Genomic DNA, 19,626 nt, shown 5'->3' with positions numbered 1-19,626 from the left:
TTACAGTAGAGGGGTTTTTTTATATTTGAGGCTATAGATGTAGCATGCGCTAGAGCTAAGTACATTCTTCGGTAATTTAGAGGTGGTTCGCCGGCTTCGCTCAGTATGCTTTCGGAGGGAGTTGTCCGGAAGGCTCCGAGTGCAATTCTAATACCAGCGTTGTGTATGCTGTCAAGTTTTTTAAGTAGTGTTTTTGAAGCAGATGCATATGCAATTGATCCATAATCTAATTTAGATCTAATTAGTGTTTTATATATTCTCAACAGAGTTTCCTGATCTGATCCCCAATTTCGGTTTGCCAATGTTTTCATTAGATTCAGTCTTTTATGACATGTTAAAACTGTTTGTTTTATATGTTCTTGCCAAGTAAGTTTTTGATCAAACCACATACCTAAGAACTTTGCCGTTGGTTTAAATGGTAGCGTAGTGTTGTATAATTTTAATGTAGGGGGCATTGATGAGACCTTTTTGGAGAAGAGTATACCTGATGTTTTTGTTACTGAAAATTTGAATCCGGTCGTTAGAGACCATTGTTCTAATTGGTTTAGAAAACATTGCAAAGCGTTTGTCATTGATTCGGTGTTATTTCCTTTGATATAGACAACAAGGTCATCTGCGAAAAGTCGAGCCTTTAGAGGTTTAGTAAGGTTGTTAATAATATTATTTATTGCCACTAAGAATAAAGTAGGGCTTAGGACTGATCCTTGGGGTGTTCCATTTTCTTCACTTTTCTCCTCTGAGTAAGTATTATGTACTCTTACGCAAAAAGATCGGTTCTGTAGAAAGTTTTTAATAAATTTCAGGCAATTTCCACGAATATTCCATGAATGTAGTTCTTTCAGAATATTGAATTTCCAACAAGTATTAAATGCCCTTTTCAAGTCGAAAAATATTGCAATACAATGTTGTTTGGTTGCTAGCGCTTCATGAATGTCAGATTCTAGATCAAGAATATTGTCAATGCCCGAACGTTTTTGTCTGAAACCGTTTTGTTCCGGAACTAAACGATTTGATAATTCTAATGTCCACGTTAATCTAAGATTTACCATTTTTTCCATCAATTTGCTCATAGAACATGTTAAGCTGATTGGTCTGTATGAGTCAGGTTCTAGGATTGATTTTTGAGGTTTTAAAAAAGGTAATATAATAGCTTTAGACCAAATTGATGGAAATTTATTATTTTGCCAAATTAAGTTAAAAAGTTGAAGAATAAATAATTTTGCTGAGTAAGGAAGATGTTTTAGAAATATTGCCGGGATATCGTCTAGGCCCGGGCTAGTATTTTTTAATTCGGATAAAGCATTTTCCAGTTCTTCAAAAGTGAAAGGTAGATCTAATGGATCATTTAAATTGTCATTTGCAAAAAGATCAGTATTCTCTATTATTATTTTCCTTTCAAGGAATGTATCACTGTAGTTACTGTTTGAAGACATTTCTCTAAAAGATTCAGCTAGGGTATTAGCTATTTCTTGAGGAGAAGTTGAAATCCTATTGTCAACTTTTAATTTAGAAATCATTGGCGTGTATTTCAGACCAGAAATTTTTCTTATTTTTTTCCATACTTCGCTGACAGGAGTTGAGGTATTTATTTCTGAAACATACTTGGACCAGGAAGCCTTCTTAGCTTGTTTTATAATAAGTTGTGTCTTAGCTTTAAGTGATTTGAACATGGTTTTATTTTCAGGTGTTTTATGTCTTTTATATTTATTAAATGCAGTTTTACTTGCTCTAATAGCTGCTCCACACTCTGAGTTCCACCAAGGTACAGGAGTCTGATTATTCTTTGTCTTTTTTGATTTTCCAACGAATTGCTCAGCACTACTTATGATAATGCTATTCAAATTGTGTAAGGATTCATCAATGCTTTCAGCTATTTTACAGTTCGGCATTGAGTTGTCGATATAATTTTCGAATTTTAACCAATCAGCAGTTTCAGTTTTCCATCTGGGTATGAAAACGTCATGGGTCAGAGCCATAGAGTTTTTTATTACTATAGGATGGTGGTCGCTCCCATAAGTGTATTGTAAAACTTCCCAAAATAATCGAGGTGTGAGTGCAGGGTCACAAAGACTTAGATCAATTGCTGAAGAATTTCCGGTATTAATGTTAAATCTGGTTGGAGATCCGTCATTAAGAAAATTCAATTGAAAATCTGAAATTATATTTTCGACAATTTTTCCTCTAGCATTTGAATAAGAGGAGCCCCAAATAATATTATGGCTATTAAAATCTCCCACGATGATGCGAGAGGATGGTATTTGATTGAATAACTCCTTTAAATCGTTGTACGTTACTTGGCGACTGGAGGGTAAGTAAACGTTGCAAATAAAATACCTGTTTGATGATTGTATTTCCACGACTACAACTTCCAGATTTGTAGTCACTGGAAATTCTTTCGCCGATAGTGATTTTTTTACTAATGTGGCTACTCCGCCTGAAGAAAAATTATTATTTGTTATCCTGTCTTTGCGAAAACAGTCATATTGGTTGGAGTTATATTTTTTTGGGGGATTCAGATTAGTTTCCTGTAGGCATATTACATCAGGAGATTGTTGGCCAATTAGATGATGGAGCATAGCAAGGCGATGGAAAAAACCATCAATATTCCACTGAAGTAGAGACTTGAATTTAATGTTGACTTAACTGAGATGTGTCACTTTCCGCTTCCGATGTCTCACTGTTAAGATAATTATAGATTTTTTTCCTTATGGACGTGAATTTACGTTTTATGGATCTTTCCTTTAAATGGGGATAAACTTGACTGAGCATATCGGACAAAGCTGGTAGGTCTGTGGTATATTCTTTAATTGTGGTTATAGGATCTGTTGACCCCGTGATATTCATTAGGAGCATATTAAGTTGATCAACGTTTAGAGGGAAAGGTAGAGGGTGATTTTCTATGAAGTTTTTAGCAGGGTCAAGTAAGAGAGAAAATGAGCATTCAGAAGTGCTTGCTGAACTAATTTTAGCTTTTTTAGATTTTGCTTGGACTTTAGGTGGTGGAAAAATGTTACATTCTTTTGAAGATGGATCTGCTTCAGGTGAAATAATTTCATCAAAGTTTCTTTTTGGTTGATTAATTATGTGACTGTCCTTATTTGATGCATCTACTTTGTTCGGTATCTCCGGGATATTAGAAATAGACATTTGTTCACACTGGGAAGGGTTTATGTCATTGGATGCTTGCAAGGATATATTTGTTGCGCTGGATACCGATGCTTCATTGTTTTGGTTGGGGTTTAGTTGAGCTAGTGGTTCGGAGCACTGTGAAGCGATGTGTCCTGGCTTCTTGCATCTAAAGCAAACTAAACTGTCTTGAGAAATGAATATTCTATATGTCGTGTTGTCAAAAACAAGAGTAAATGACTCTGGTAGTGTTAGATTGTGTGGACTGATATAGATTTGTCTTCGAAAACTAAGGATGTGATTGTATTCAGGCATAGAAGCACTTATTTTGAGAAAGGTCATGGGGGAGACAGGAACTATGCCGATTTTTTGTAACTCATTGATAAGCAAGTCGTGCGGTATTGAAGGACACACGCCGGAGAGCACAAGTCGTTCCGCTGGTGTAACTAACCTTCTTGCTCTGACAATTTCACCTTGTATTTCTATTTGACCATGATTATTCATAAAATCGTCCACTATTTGTTTATTGGATAAATACATACATATGCGATTATTAGACAATCTAGAAGAGAAGATTATATTCTTCGGTTGAATTATATTTCCAAGTGGGAGAAGGTAGTCTTGAAGTTTGGTGTTTTCTAAGGCACTAAAGATAATTGCTTGGGACTTTAAAGGAAATTGCACTCTCGACGCTGCCGATGAGTATGACTGTGATGTGTTTATTTGTTTTTGATGGTCTTGTATTGTAGAACTGTTGTGTGATTCCATGTTTAAATTCATTTCGATAAACGTTTATGAAAAGTAAGTCCGACTCTGTACACCTGCTAAAACAGGTATATCGGTCTTTACTAAAAGCGGTTATTTGCTGGTAAAACTGGATTTGTTTATTGACAACAATAACAAATAATTGCAATTTGCTGATTTGAATGCTAATTTAACTGGATATTATGTAAAGAGTTTGTACACTTACAGTTTATTCCAATATATCACTAAGATTCACAATTTATAACTTACATTAAACTTTGTTAATGTTAAAAATATTCGGAGCCCACATTGAGTACAACATTATAGTTATCGATGCAGAACCGAACTCGATCAATATTTTTGTTTTCTTCAAATTTCATTTTAGACCGTTTTGTAACATGTTTCTACAACATCCTTTGGAGCCCCCGCGAACTATCTGCCAGCAATACGGTATAGTCTGCCTATCAATCTTTTACATTTACTTATTTAAATCATGAATGTGTTGCTTGTGTGAGTCCATTTCAAAAGGTAAAAGAAATAATAAATTAGACTTACTCACAATCAATTTAATTTAACTAATCAGACGACCGGCTTCGCTTTCTACAATATGCAAAGCATCTTCAGGTCACGATACAAAGTTAAGTAAATGCTGAAAATAATAAACCCATATTAGGGTGTTGTCTAATAAAGATAAAACAAAGATAGATGATATAAATTATATAAATTACAGTAATTATGCCAATATTACATGTCTGTGGTTTTTCAAAATGAATAAAATATTTAAGCAGACAAGATAAGATCCACAAATTGGTAAAATAGTCTATTAAACTGTAATGAATTAATAAATGAATAAATAAATAAAACATTACTTACATGCCGGTACTCTATTTATTGATGGTTGAAAGAACATGGTTCAAACTATCTTGTATTGTTGATTGGAGAACTCAAGTCAACTATTGTAATTGTTTAACAGTAAACGGGGAAGTTCTTGAGGAGACAGATTTTATCCAATGAAGTAGAGATAGGTGAAATGTAATTGTTTGTTTGATGAAAGTAATGTTCTATACCATTAAGTTCTTTAAAAGTTATTTATATTTATTCTGGAGATATATTTATGAAATGTGTGTTATTTATTGAGATTTTTATTTTTGTTTTGGAAGGTGTCTGTTGTGAGACAATGAATAAGAATAGATGTACAAATTGTGTGGGTGTGCAATTATATCAGCTTGTAATTATCAAATTTCTTTGATAAAGGTATGTTGCAATATGTGGCAAATGGTTGTAAAGTCCAATATATAAAGTTAAAAATTAAAATTGAGACACTTTAAGACCCACAGAAAACACACAGAAGACACTTAAAAAACGGGGGGACGAAACAGACCACTCACACCAGATAACTCACACCTACGATTATTTCAAAGAAAGTTTGTAATTTTGTTATACATTTTGATTACAAATGTACATATTTAATTTAATTACCAAATAATCACTTAAGTTTGTTCTGTAACTTTGACTAAGCTGAGTTAGTTATCATAGAAGATGTATTACAATTATTTATATTGTTACATTGAAATTTAATTATTTAAAGTTTGTTAAAGTATGCCAATATTAACACATCAAATAACTTTGATATCTAAAATTAAAAAATTTTAGACATTTATTAATATCAGCTTATTTCATAAAACTAGATAACTTAACTTACAGCTTAACTTATATATATATATATAATCGAACACCTCTCTACCCTAAGGTGTGAGGTAAATACAAATACATGTTACAGATATACATTACATTACATCTCAAATCCAATGAAAATACAGAATTTTCTTTTTTTTTTTTTTTTTTTCTATTCTATTCTGTGCACGAATTTTGCCCATTCTTGCTTGTTTTTTGCCTTATTTTGAGCTTCTGACCATTCCATTCCCCTACTTTTCAAAATCTGCCCTACTTCGTCATCCCAGGTTTTCCGTGGTCTGCCTCTGGTTTTAAACTTTTTCACTTTAGCCTTCCAGACTTGCTTAACGGGTCGGTTGTCGCTCATTCGGCACAGATGACCAAACCATTTTATTTGTTGTGTTTCAATAGCGTGTAGTACAGATTCTATGCCCAGTTCTTCTCTAACATCTTCATTTCTTATTTTGTCTCGTCGTGTTATTCCCTTGACTCGTCTTAGATATTTCATATCAATGGCTTGTATCTTGCTTTTTAATTGCTTTGTTAAAACCCAGCTCTCGCTTCCATATATCAAGATTGGTCGGAATACTGTCTTATAAACTGTCATTTTGGTTCTTCTGCTGATTTCAGGTTTACCTATGAATGCTCTACTAAGATTATGGTACACTTTTGAAGCACTACTTATTCTTTCTGTTATTTCATTCTGCATGGTACCTTCTCTGTCTATTGTAACCCCTAGGTATTTGAATGCATCTACTTGTTCTATGAGTTGTTGGTTAATTTCTATGTTAACATTTCGGTTCGTTTTCGCTATTAACATCACCTTGGTTTTCTTAACATTAATCTTCATGTTTCTAATTGCCAGCTCATTATTCCATCTATCTATATTTTTCTGGAGGTCTCTCTCGTTGGAAGCGCATAACATGAGATCATCTGCGAATGCACACTCAGCTATACCAACCGGTCGTAGTTTACTATATCCGATATGTACTTTGTGTATACTTGCTTTTGTTTCCTTAATTATGTCGTCAATAATCAATATGAACAGTATGGGGCTCATAACACCTCCTTGTCTTAGACCCTCGTTTATTGCAAACATCTCTGATTCCAAGTTATCCTTACGCACATAACTCTTGTTATTTTGATACAGACTTTTAATAGCACCTGTTAGTTGATGGTCAATATTTCTATTTTGCAGACTTTTCCAAACTGCTTCCTGGGACACTCTGTCAAATGCTTTCTCAATATCTAGAAATGCCATATATATTTCTGTGTTCTTTATTCTAGCTTTCTCAATTATTTGTTTCAACGTAAATATATGGTCTTGCGTACTGTGTCCCTTCCTAAACCCACTTTGTACTTCATCCAGATGTGGTTCAACGATGTGTCTTAATTTCTTTTCTAGGATGCTTTCATATATTTTGGAGACGATACTGAGTAGATTAATTCCTCTATAATTTTCACAAGAACTTGGGTCTCCTTTCTTAAAGATTGGTAGTATTATGCCAATTCTCCAATCTTCGGGGACTGTACATCGGTTCCAAGCCATGTTCATAATTTTGGTTAAAAATTCAACTCCTTTCGGTCCCATTGTCTTTAACATTTCAGCAGTGATTTTGTCATGACCAGCTGATTTACCTCTCTTTGTATTATTAATTGCTTCTTTGACTTCTTCTATTTGAATATCATTTTCTTGTCCATGTTCTCCTTCTACTTCTATCATTACAGTTTCCTCTTTCGGTTGTCTGGGTGTTAGGAGTTCGCTGAAGTATTGTCTCCATCTTTCCATAATCTCATTTGGACTGATAATCAGTGTGCCGTCTTTACGTTTCACCTGTTTCATCGTTGTTTCTTTACCTTTTCTTAGCGTCTTTAGTGCCTTGTAAAACAATTTTTGGTTACCACGACTATCTGCCTCCATCTTCATTCCAAACTCATCCCAGGCTTTCTTCTTCTTCTTCAGTACCATTTCTTTCACCACCTTTCTTTGTCGTTTATATTCTTCGTAACTATTTTCTGTTTTCTTGTTTAAGTATATTTTCCATTTCTGTTTTTTATATTTTATTTGGGCTTTTAATTCATCGTCCCACCATCGTGTTTGCTTCTTATTTCTGTTTACATGGTTTATTCCACACGTTTCTTTTGCTGTCGTCACGATGGTTTCTTTAAATTGTTTCCAAGTTTCCTGTAAGTTCTCAGTACTATGTGCATTCGTTAATTTGGCTAGTTTTTCTTCTATTTTACTTTTGAACATGGCCGCGATTTTTTGGTCATTTAGTTTATAGTTTTTAATATTCTCGTTCACTTTATTATTTTTCGTTCTTTGTTTAGTGGTTTTAGGGGTTTTTTGAGGTAGTCTTATCTTTGCCATTACCATATAGTGGTCACTATAGATTTCCGGTCCTCTTTTAACTCTGACATCAGTGACCTCTTTCCTAAATTCTCTATTAATGAGAACATAATCTAGGATTGATTTTTCATTTCTGCTCCTGACTTCTCTCGTGAACTTGTGTATATCCTTGTGTTCAAAAAATGTGTTGGTGATAATCAAATTATTCTCCATGCAAAAGTCTATCATCCTTCTTCCATTATCGTTTCTTATATCTTCCCCCTGCATACCCAAAATATCTATGTTATCATCGTCTCTTTTACCAACTCTGCTATTCATATCGCCTAGAATGACTATTCTACCTTTCACATTTTCTATAGCATCATTGAGCTCTTCCCAATATTCTTCTTTAACTTTCAATGGTTCGTCATCATTAGGGCCATATGTGACTAATATAGTTGTTATTTCTGAATTACCTAGTGTTATCCCTATCTTTAAATTTCTTTGTGATATAAATTTCCAATTTTTAACATATGGCATATAGCTTGCTCTCATTAGGCATCCTACACCTTCTGCCGCTCTACTATCGGTACTGACTCCACTGTACAAAAATACATGTTCTTTGTCCAACTCATCCATTCCTTGACCTTTCTTCTTAGTTTCCGTGATTGCCAAAAAATCTAATTGTGCTTTGTCAAATTCATCTATTAATTCTTTCTCTTTTCCATTGAGGCTTCTGACGTTCCAAGTAGCCATTTTTATGTACGTTTGTAGTCTATTTGCACTTTGATCTTGTATTAAATTTTCTTTGTTACAGTTTTCTTTTTTGTTTAATTCAATTATATCGTTAAACCTTATTCTCGCCTTGCTTGTTTTTCCATGTTGATCAGTTCTATTTGCCTGATGGTCTGCTATTTCTTCGTGGATTTGTTGAGAGCCTTCATCTCCCTGTTCCACGTCCATACTTCTCCATTTATAATAAGTTTTTGAAACCCCATTTGGACTGTATTCCCTTTACTCTTTTCTTCCTTAGCTTTAGCTCTAATTTCTTTTTGAATAATTCTCTGCTGTTTGCTCATATCATCATTTATATATACTTTGTGTTCTCTAATATTTCTTAGTTTAGCTTTATTGTTCATAAGTGTGTATTTCTGGTTACTATCTTTTAGTTCTAATAAACAGGTCTTTTCTCCTATTTTAATTGCTCTTTCTATTTCAATCTCAATGTTCAGGTGCGTACTTTTAAATCTTTGCATATTGCTCTTTACTGTTTCTACGTTATTTGTTTCTATTGGTAGTCCCTGAATTACTACATTATTTCTTCTTTTCTCGTTCTCAAGTCTTTCAATTCTGTCCATTGCTTGTATAAGCTCTTTCTTGATCTCTTGATTTTCTTTCCTGATTTGCGTAACATGAAAAGCTTAACAGCTTAACTTACAGCATTTAAAATAGAAGAACTGTCACACTTTAACCTACATTTGTCAAGTTTACCTCTAAAATCTGGTATATAACATGAAAAACTCATTGTCTCCAAGTAAGAGATGTAGTTCTTTCAAATCCTCCCCTTTTTAAATTTAATGTCTGTTTCGTCCCCCCGTTTTTTAAGTGTTTTCTGTGTGTCTTAAAGTGTCTCAATTTTAATTTTTAACTTTATATATTGGACTTTACAACCATTTGCCACATATTGCAACATACCTTTATCAAAGAAATTTGATAATTACAAGCTGATATAATTGCACACCCACACAATTTGTACATCTATTCTTATTCATTGTCTCACAACTGTCACCTTCCAAAACAAAAATACAAATCTCAATAAATAACACACATTTCATAAATATATCTCCAGAATAAATATAAATAACTTTTAAAGAACTTAATGGTATAGAACATTACTTTCATCAAACAAACAATTACATTTCACCTATCTCTACTTCATTGTATAAAATCTGTCTCCTCAAGAACTTCCCCGTTTACTGTTAAACAATTACAATAGTTGTCTTGAGTTCTCCAATCAACAATACAAGATAGTTTGAACCATGTTCTTTCAACCATCAATTAATAGAGTACCGGCATGTAAGTAATGTTTTATTTATTTATTCATTTATTAATTCATTACAGTTTAATAGACTATTTTACCAATTTGTGGGTCTTACCTTGTCTGCTTAAACATTTTATTCATTTTGAAAAACCACAGACATGTAATATTGGCATAATTACTGTAATTTATATAATTTATATCATCTATCTTTGTTTTATCTTTATTAGACAACACCCTAATATGGGTTTATTATTTTCAGCATTTATTTAACTTTGTATCGTGACCTGAAGATGCTTTGCATATTGTAGAAAGCGAAACCGGTCGTCTGATTAGTTAAATTAAATTGATTGTGAGTAAGTCTAATTTATTATTTCTTTTACCTATTTAATTATTTATTTAATTATATTTACTTTTATTTCATCTTAATGAAATTACTAGTTTTATTGCAAATAAGACACAATTAAGTTGAAAATAAGTTTGTTGACTATTAAACTTTGTACATATTTAAAGATATATACTGAGAATATTCCAGCGTTTTAATTTGACGAACTTTTACAGTAATTTTTACTGACCAAATCCTACAAGATACATTTATCTAAAGTATGTTAAATGTGTCCAACGAGACTTGTTGTTTCAAAGTTGCAGGATTAACGAGCCCGCAGCTTTTTCGTCCTAATCCAATTTTTCCATTACCTACCTCATCCCTTCGCTGTAAAAAATCCATTAAGAGGGCTACATAACACACAGATGTCGAGAATGTAAAAATAGCCCCGAACTTCATTATACGCCGACAAACGACTCGAAGTTAAATAAGTTTATGAATGCGTTTGATTGTTATGGCTATGGTTTCCTGTTGCAATGGCCCGGTAGTTTCTGTTCTTTTAAATGAGCCGTTTACTTTGGAAACGTTGCTGAGACTGGTAGGGGTTGTTACGGCCTCGTGCCATATGTTCGAATGTTTGTTCTGGTAATTCGGGATCGCACTGGCAGAGTTTGAAGATTGTAGCACATTTTGTCGGCGGACCGTTCGAAATGGCCGCATTTGGATATTTTTAATGATGTTTAACGCTTAACTAGTCGCGTCAAAATCACACAATATTAGTCGCTTGGTGTCAATATGGCCCACGGTATTTAAAAGTAATAAAAACGAAATTATTTAAATATTAAACACTTTATTTATGAAGTAATAGTCCATGGAAATAACATTTTTCTCGTGACACTGACCCCGCAGGACAAACAACAGTTTTTTGAGTGGTATGTATCCTGCAGCCGATTTTTTTGGACTCAATTAGTTATTAACATATTCAAAATTAACAAATACGGTCAAAAAACGGTAAATTTTTTTGTCTGTCAACAAAAAGTGAAGAATTTTTCTTTAGTTTATTTAAAAAGTTGCAACATAAGTCAGAAATTTCAATTTGTATAAATGTTAAATAACTTTTTAAAAAATCAAAATAGAATCTTCATATTTCATGGAATATTTTAACTTGTGGTGATCGGTCAAATAGTTTAAAAGTTATTTTATTTGTTTATACCAAATTAAATTTTTTGCAACAATAATGAAAGTTAGAAAATAATGAAGTTACAGTAATTCTACAGATAGCTTATGAAAGAAGATTTATTCCATCAATATTATTAAAAATAATGAGGAAAAACAATTCTGAATACCTACTGCAAAACATGTCGATTTTTTTTATAAGTAATTATGGTATAATTTCACTATTTGAGAGAATGAGTCATCGTTTAAAGGCCCAGAAATGCGGAAAGCTGTTTGGAAATCCAGTGACGTACACTTACTTTTATTTTAACGTTAATTATATTTTATTTTTCAAATATTAATGTTCGAAATAGGCCACAATATATTTATTTACAAGTTTTTACTGACGTTTCGATCTCTATATCCAAAGACCGCTTTCAAAGATATAAATGATAGTTATATTTATATTATTTGTTTATATGTCCAACCTTCTCCCTAAAAATACAGAATGCCACAAACAAGCAGCTATAGAAAAATAAATATATCTGTCATTTGTATGTTTGAAAATGGTCTCTTTATAGAGATCGAAACGTCCGTAAATTAAACATTTGAATAAATATATTGTGGCTTATTCCCAACATCATTTCTAAAAATACAGAACGACAAGCGAAAAGCCATAGAAAATAAATAGTACTATCATTTGTATAATTGAAAACGGTCTCTGGATATAGAGATCGAAACGTCAATAAATAAACATATGAATAAATATTTTGTGGCTCATTCCTACATTCCCCTAAAAATACAGAATGCCACAAACAAAAAGCTATAAAAAAGAAGTAATTTTGCAGAAAGTTTACTGATGCCAACCCGCTGTCGCGGAAGTTACGCTAAAACGTCTTTTGACGTGACCCGTCCTTAAACAGTTACACAATGAAATTTTTTTAAAACAAATTTTAAGACAGTTTCCACACCACCCCAGAGGTATGTCTTGTGGCGCGATACTTTTTTTAAATGGGTGTTCGCCAAGAGCCATATTGTCTTATTAAATAAAATGAACAAAACACTTAAACAGTATAAAACAAAACAAAATAAAATCCTATAAAACAAAATAAAATTCTATAAAAACAAAATAAAAATAATTTTGGATGTAACAAAACATTGTACTATTCTATTTAAACACAAACACTATACACACTTACTATGTTCTTCTCGTTTTTTTTTGTTTTTGGTTTTTTTTATGCTGATGTTCTTATTAAACTATTAGAAAATATTATTCGCTGTCTAAACCTGAAGATGCAGTGCTGCTATCGCTGTCATTATCTTCACCACCTGGTGTAATTATAATTGGCTCTAGTAAAACTTTGATATGAGTGTCAAGTTCCCACATACGATGTTCTTCTTTAATTATGTGGCCTATACATTTAGCCCATTTCGCTGGAGTTACATGGAGGATTGCTTGAATCAAAAGTTTCTTAATTTCGTTTAATTTGAACGTTTTGTTATTGCGTGCTACATCTCCTTTCACTTGCTCCCAGATAAGTTCAATGGGATTAAGTTCGCAATGATAAGGTGGTAGACGCAGAACTTTGACACCATAATCTTTTGCAGTTTCATCTACAGCATATTTAAGATATTTAATTTTCCTTAACCTTGCAATGTCAAGGAGCTAAATTTTGAGCATTGATTCTTCGTATGCAATCCCCTTTTCTGTAAGTCATTCTTGAATCCTCCCTTTCAATTTCTTTAACAATCACCTGTTTTTTTCAACTCAAATTGAAGAAAACCATCATCAAGAAGCCCTGTATCACTTCCTATATGGGTGAAGATTAAACGCCGTCCCTTTCCTGATGGAGCTTTTAATCCTGTATATCAGCCTTCTATAAATGCTTCGCGTTTACTTTTGACATTTAAATCTTGCCAAACTTTTCCAACTGTATGACCTTTTCCAACCTTGGTTAATCCAGGTTTCATCCAAATAACATATTTTGCGTCCAGTGCTGCGAATTTTGCGTATTTCTTCTAAATATTTTCTTCTCCGCACAATAATTTTATTTTTTTCTAATAGCATACTTTTTCTGTTGAGTTTTACATATCGAAAGTTCATTTCACGCATGGTCCTGGTTAAGACTCTACGAGATATCTTGGGTAAGGAGTCATCGTTTTCGAGCTCTTGAGAAATATTTTTCAGTGTTGGAATTTCATTCCGAAAATAAAATGAATGAATTTTTCGACGTATAATATTCCTTGTCTCGTCATCCAAAACAATTCTTTTCCTACCTCTAGTTTTACCTTTTTCTTGCTTTTTATTCTCCGATGTATTTTTAAGTACACGATAAATACAGCTAACGGATACTTTTGTTAAACTGCTACAAATGTCGACCGCTTGGCTAACATTTAATTCCATTTTTCTGCCGACAATTGCTTCATAAACGTTTCGTATTATTACCTTCTCTTCGAACGTTAACATTTTCCGTCTCTTTTGCGGCATTTCATTTTTGGAATCAACATCAGAATTTTGCAGTCTTCTCTTGGAACAACTCGGTTTTTCGTCCAACTCCAATAAAACTCAAACCAAATAATCACAGAATATAACTAAACATTTACTATAAAACGACAAACTATAACACTCGTATTATCAATAACACGTTTTATCAATAACACAAACTTATCGCATAAAATACCCTACTCTCAGATACGCCAATGTAAATAACCTATTGTTGATGGGCACTCGCTCGACAAAAACTAGTTTGACGGCTTTCTGTGGATCTGAATTGAAACGGGGTCCCCTCGCTAATTCCAAAGTTGCCAAACGATTGAAAAATATTGTTTTAAAATATCGATTTTTATTTTATAAATTTAAATATGTAACGAAACGGAACATATAAATAAAATTTATTTCATTACAATTTTGTGCTTAATTTTTACTATTGAAAAGATCACGTTTTTTTGTATTTTTATGACGGTAATAATCGCTGCATGGAAGAGTACAGGTTTTGTATGACCATAATTACTACTTGTGAACAAGAATTGGCTACACTGTTCGACAACTTCTGGTCAAGTCTACTATAGAGAAGCACAAATAAATATACTACTTTATATATTCTGTAATTTCTTATGAGGAAACGCAAATTGCAATCGAGAAACCAGGCAGTTTTCGAGGGCCGCTGTGTACATTTAAATTTGAGGATATTCCGCGTTTAAACTATGATATCACTCTTTTAAATTGAGGGTTTCTACTTTAGAATAACTTTTTAACCATTCCCTGCAGGAAAATTATTTTTCCATATTTGCAAAGCTTTGATTTTTTCAAAAATCTAAAAAAAGAAATAGTTGTCCTGGGACAAATTGTGCTTTTTGTGTACATTACGAATATGCATTATTTAAATAAATAATTGTTGAATAAATCATTTAATTTGTTTAAACATTTTTTTTTTTCAATTTTTTTTAGTAATATTTAATTGTAGTGTTTCTTAATTCTTCCACATTGCACTTCGTTGTGCGTAGCATCAGTTTTCCAACGAGTAGCTGGTCACCGTGGACTTCTAGGTTATTTAGAAGTTCATTCACGTAGCACAATGTCACTTGGTGAGTCACTTGTTCCCCAGTTGCAAACTCCCCTTCGTTTTCTCCTCCTATTTTCTTAGGATGTCTTCGCCCGTTAGATCCCCGAATCCCCACTTCTTAACATTGAAGTCTAACCACTCTCGTAAGGTTCTTTCGTCTACATTTCCTCCCCGAGTGTTCACGAAACTTGTAAGGTCCGCCAGTTTATTTTCATCTTCTCTAACTAGTTCTTTCACAATTTTTGTTGTTTGATAACACTTTATGATTTCACAATTGTCGAAGACTTTACAAACTCCCACGCAAATGCGATTTTGTAAATACAGTCCAGAATAAAGAAGGACTTTCAAAACTCTTCAATTTTTGAGCGATGTTACTTTGTTCTGTAGTTTCTTTCAATGACGCCTTGGAATATTTTACCTTGGTATATAAAATATGGAAAATTCCAGAAGATGGGAAATCACCAGGACCTGATGAGGTGCATGGTGAACATTTAAAGCTATTAGAGGCACAAATCATAGTTCTTACGAAGCTATTCAACAAAACTTACCAAAAGACTGGCTACTATCAATGTTCATTCCACTTCCCAAAAAAGTCAATGCTAAGAAATGTGATTAATTAGCTTGATTAGCTATGTACTTAAAGTACTCATTACTATCATTCATTCACGCATATACACCAAATTAGAAAATCACCTAAGTGAAGTTCAATTTGGATTCAGAGCAAGACTCGGAACGACGGAAGCACTTTTTAGTATGCAAGTTCATATACAGAGAGCCAGGGTTTCATCGATTTCGAAGTACTATTTTTATTTAAAATGTATAATGTATGTCTGAATTGTCGACATGAATGGGTCAGATAAAATTTCTCACCAAGTAACAAAAAACAAAATTTGTTTATTTTATTAATGTTTTGTAGAGAAGCTTTTTCTCTATAGTGAAATGCTGAGACGAGCGTCACGGAACCAGCGCCACAAGATGGCATCGTCACGAGTAGCGTCATGGAATAGCGGGTCTTCACATGGATTCAGTACTGGAGTCAGTATTCTGGAGACCTTCTCATTGGTCATTCAAGTCACGTTGTCGAAAAATCCGGCCCATTAAAAAGAGAGGCAGGGACTGCTTTGAGTCAGTTTTACCTGTCGCACTGGGGGAACGGCGTTGTATTGCAAGAGTCAGTCTATTATTTGTATTATATGTGATAAATACCAAGGCAGATGAGGTCACGACTTTTTGCCAATCTCGATAGGTTAATATTCGATATAACAATAATAATACCAATAATTTTTTTTAATTTGGAATCTTTAGCCCTTCTATATACCGGATTTATCTAATTATCTATATGTCCAACAGCCTACCCGAGAACGTTTTCTAATTTAAGTAATAACCGGAATTGACAATTCGACCAATTAATGGCTTGTACGTCAAGAAAAACTTAGCCAGGAGGGTTTTTTTTTGTAGAAACATAATCAAAAATGTCAATTAATAAAAAAAGATGAAATTATAAGTCAGGGGCGAAATTATTTACGAAAAATAAAAAATATCCGCTAACAAAAAAATAAACAAACAAATTTTCAATGTCAACTCTGTTTATCGCGCAAGAGTGACCAAAGAGCTTACAACAAGATCATTTTCGACCATCGCGATGCCACACATCTCACATCTACGAGCGATTATCGACAAAAATTTAATCTATTTTCCATCCGCCGCAAGGCATTTGCATCGGAAACATATTTATAAAACACTCTATCGATATGAGCAAGTCTGGTTTCATTTCTACTTACATTGAATGTTGATCGTGGCCGGGGAACTGGTGATGGCGTTCGCTTGTCCTGTCGTGTCCTCGGCGATACAAGTGAATTGACCGGAATCCCTTTCGCGATCCACGCGAGTTATATGCAAATTGCTGCCTTGTTGATAGCGCCGAGTGGTATTAGCTATTTTAGAACCTGGAAAAAATAACTTACGTATAGATACTAATGTATATACAGAGTGTCCGAATTATAAATAACTATACACCTATTTTGCATTATTAAAGATTTAAAATTTGATTCTTTAAAGTCACTTTGGTTTTTTAAATACAACACCCTGTATATTGTTAAACTGTTTGTTCGGGCTGTTAGGCCGTTGTCTTCTGAAATTAGTTCTCGACGTTTCGCCAACACTAGGGGTTGGCATCTTCTGGAGATGTTACTGCTTCGCTTGTAAGCTGAAACTGACGCCGCGTTGGACTACGGTGCTTACGCACCGGCGCAACTTACCAATCGAAAAAGCTGAAGAAATAAGGACAGAATCAGCGAGAATTTTACATAAAGCTAAGACAGCGAAAAATAACCTGAGTCACCAAGATATAGTGCCATAAAATCGTTAAACGCAGACAAAGATGTAATTTTATCAGCAGACAAGGGAAACGCCACCGTCGTAATAAAGATAACCGACTACAAAACGAAAATACAAAATCTTCTAGATCCTGCGGTATATAAACGACTTAAAAAAGATCCCACAGCAGGCACCCCACGAAAAATCAATAAACATAAAATCTTCGTCCGTACCAGAGGATACAAAGCAAAGAATATGCAACAGCGAAGCAGTCCCACCACGCTTGTATGGCTTACCGAAAATACATAAATACGATGTACCTCTACGACCTATTGTGAGCTCTATAGGGTCTCCGTCTTACAACCTTGCTAAATATCTGGCCAATATTTTACAACCACACATGCGAAAAAACGATGCCTTTGTAAAAGACTCCGCCCATTTCATCGAGAAGATCAAAGGAATAACTTTACAGGAACCTGACATTCTTGTTAGCTTTGATGTTGCTTCCCTATATGCATGAGTTTCCATAGAAGACGTTCTGAATTTAATTGAGAGGCTAGTTTCCAAGGATATGGTGGAATTATACCGTAATTGATGGATTCGACCGTTACTTGATGGAAATTCATTTTATGTAACAATAAAACACTGAAAACTTTGTTGAACTTGAGAAAGGCAATTAGCCGAAACAGCTGTAGTGATAAGAATTTAAAATAAATTTTGTGGAAGTTTTGAAAACAAAGTTTTCAGTGTTTTATTGTTACGAATTATACCGTATTTGCCTCATTGCCACCTACTTTTCATGGGAAAACCAGATTTATGAACAGGTAGATGGTGTAGCAAGAAATCAAGCGAAGAATAATCCTAGCAAACAAATGCTATGTTGAACTGAGTACACATATGAGAAGCAGAAACTTAAGCCAAAAAACAAAAATAACCATATACAAAACCCTTATACAATCTGGGTCGGAGACATGGACTATTTCCAAGGCAGATGAAAACCTCCTGCTTATATTTGAATGATCCTGAGAAGAATATTCGGTGGCATCTGTGAAAATGGTGTTTGGAGAAGGAGGTACAACTACGAGATATATCACAGATATAAACATATATTTGGTGGTAAAGACGTAGTATCCTTTATAAACATAGGAAGACCAAGATGGGCAGGACAACTGGCAAGATCACAGCAGAACAACCCTCCTAGAAGAATCCTTATGTCGCAACCTGTGGGAAGTAGAAGTAGAGGTAGGCCAAAACTCAGATGGAGGGATGGTGTAGATAAGGATGGTAGAAAAATAGTCGCAGCAAACTGGTAACAGTTGGCAATGGATAGAACTGACTGGTGTAATAGACTTGGGAAGGTCGAGGCTCTTTTATAGGGCTGTAGCACCAATGATGATGAGATGGTGTAGCAATCGGAAGCCCTCTAAGCCCGGTCGTACGTAGCCAACCTTTTCACGGAGCATCTAGAGAATAGAGTAATGGAGTCACCATACAAGCCAAGGGTATGGTTTAGATATTATTTCCTGTCTTATATAAACACACTACATCCAAAGGAAGGTTACTTAGGACATAAAGTGTATCGAAAACCTACACACACGGACAGATACCTAAACAGGAACTCAAATCATTATCTAGGCCAAAAACAAGGTATCATCAGAACTCTGGCGGAGAGGGCGAAGAGAATTTGTGAACCACAGCATCTGCAAAGTTAACTTCTTCATATTGAAAAAGCGCTTAACAACGGAAGAAAGGACTAAGAGACAGCATTTATAGGCAAAGCGTTCTTGCCCTATATATCGGGAGTAAGAGACAAAATCGGGCGAATACTTAAAAAAGCCAATGTAAAAACTATTTTCAAGCAAACCAAGAAAATCAAGGACTGTTTAAGATCGGAGAAGGACAAACGCGACCCATTAGCAATAGCCGGAGTATTTCGAATACCATGCACATGTGGAATGGTATATGTGGGAACCACGAAAAGACACAAACAAGGATAAAGGAACATAAATCCATTGTCGTTTAGATCATATCGTTTATATCCAGCCTTTCTAAGAGAGAGACCTTTCTAAGTTCCTATGGGCAATAGAATCAACAGTCAAGTGAATCTAATAGGTGAACTTTCCCAAGACGCAATTCCCATCTCCATACTCTATAACTTTTATATAACCTTTAACTGACGATAAACCCACAAAATCATCAAGAAATAAAGAGCCATAAATTAATAACTCTGCCTGCGTTAAGTGTGGAGAGAACTAACTGCTTTACACCCGATACAGCCGGTCCCAATACCGGATAAAAGAGGGGACTACATGAATAAACCAGGGCTTAGCTAGCTGGTCTTATAGTACCCTATAAG

At 34.1% G+C, this 19,626-nt stretch overlaps 1 protein-coding gene across 2 annotated transcripts in view; it reads right to left on the bottom strand.

Moving 5' to 3' along the window:
* LOC140449368 (tyrosine-protein kinase-like otk) overlaps positions 1-19,626 on the bottom strand; it is a 296,812-nt gene that overhangs the window by 254,637 nt on the left and 22,549 nt on the right. For both annotated transcript variants that reach the window (XM_072542521.1, XM_072542520.1), the window contains exon 3: positions 16,736-16,900. In XM_072542521.1, coding sequence (XP_072398622.1) covers positions 16,736-16,900 — 165 coding nt within the window. The remainder of the gene's footprint in view (positions 1-16,735; positions 16,901-19,626) is intronic.

The sequence above is a fragment of the Diabrotica undecimpunctata genome, chromosome 9 (assembly GCF_040954645.1).
Source record: "Diabrotica undecimpunctata isolate CICGRU chromosome 9, icDiaUnde3, whole genome shotgun sequence".
In the NCBI taxonomy this organism is placed as follows: domain Eukaryota; kingdom Metazoa; phylum Arthropoda; class Insecta; order Coleoptera; family Chrysomelidae; genus Diabrotica; species Diabrotica undecimpunctata.
Note: the sequence above shows the minus strand (reverse complement) of the source record. Positions and strands in the feature narration are given on the sequence as shown.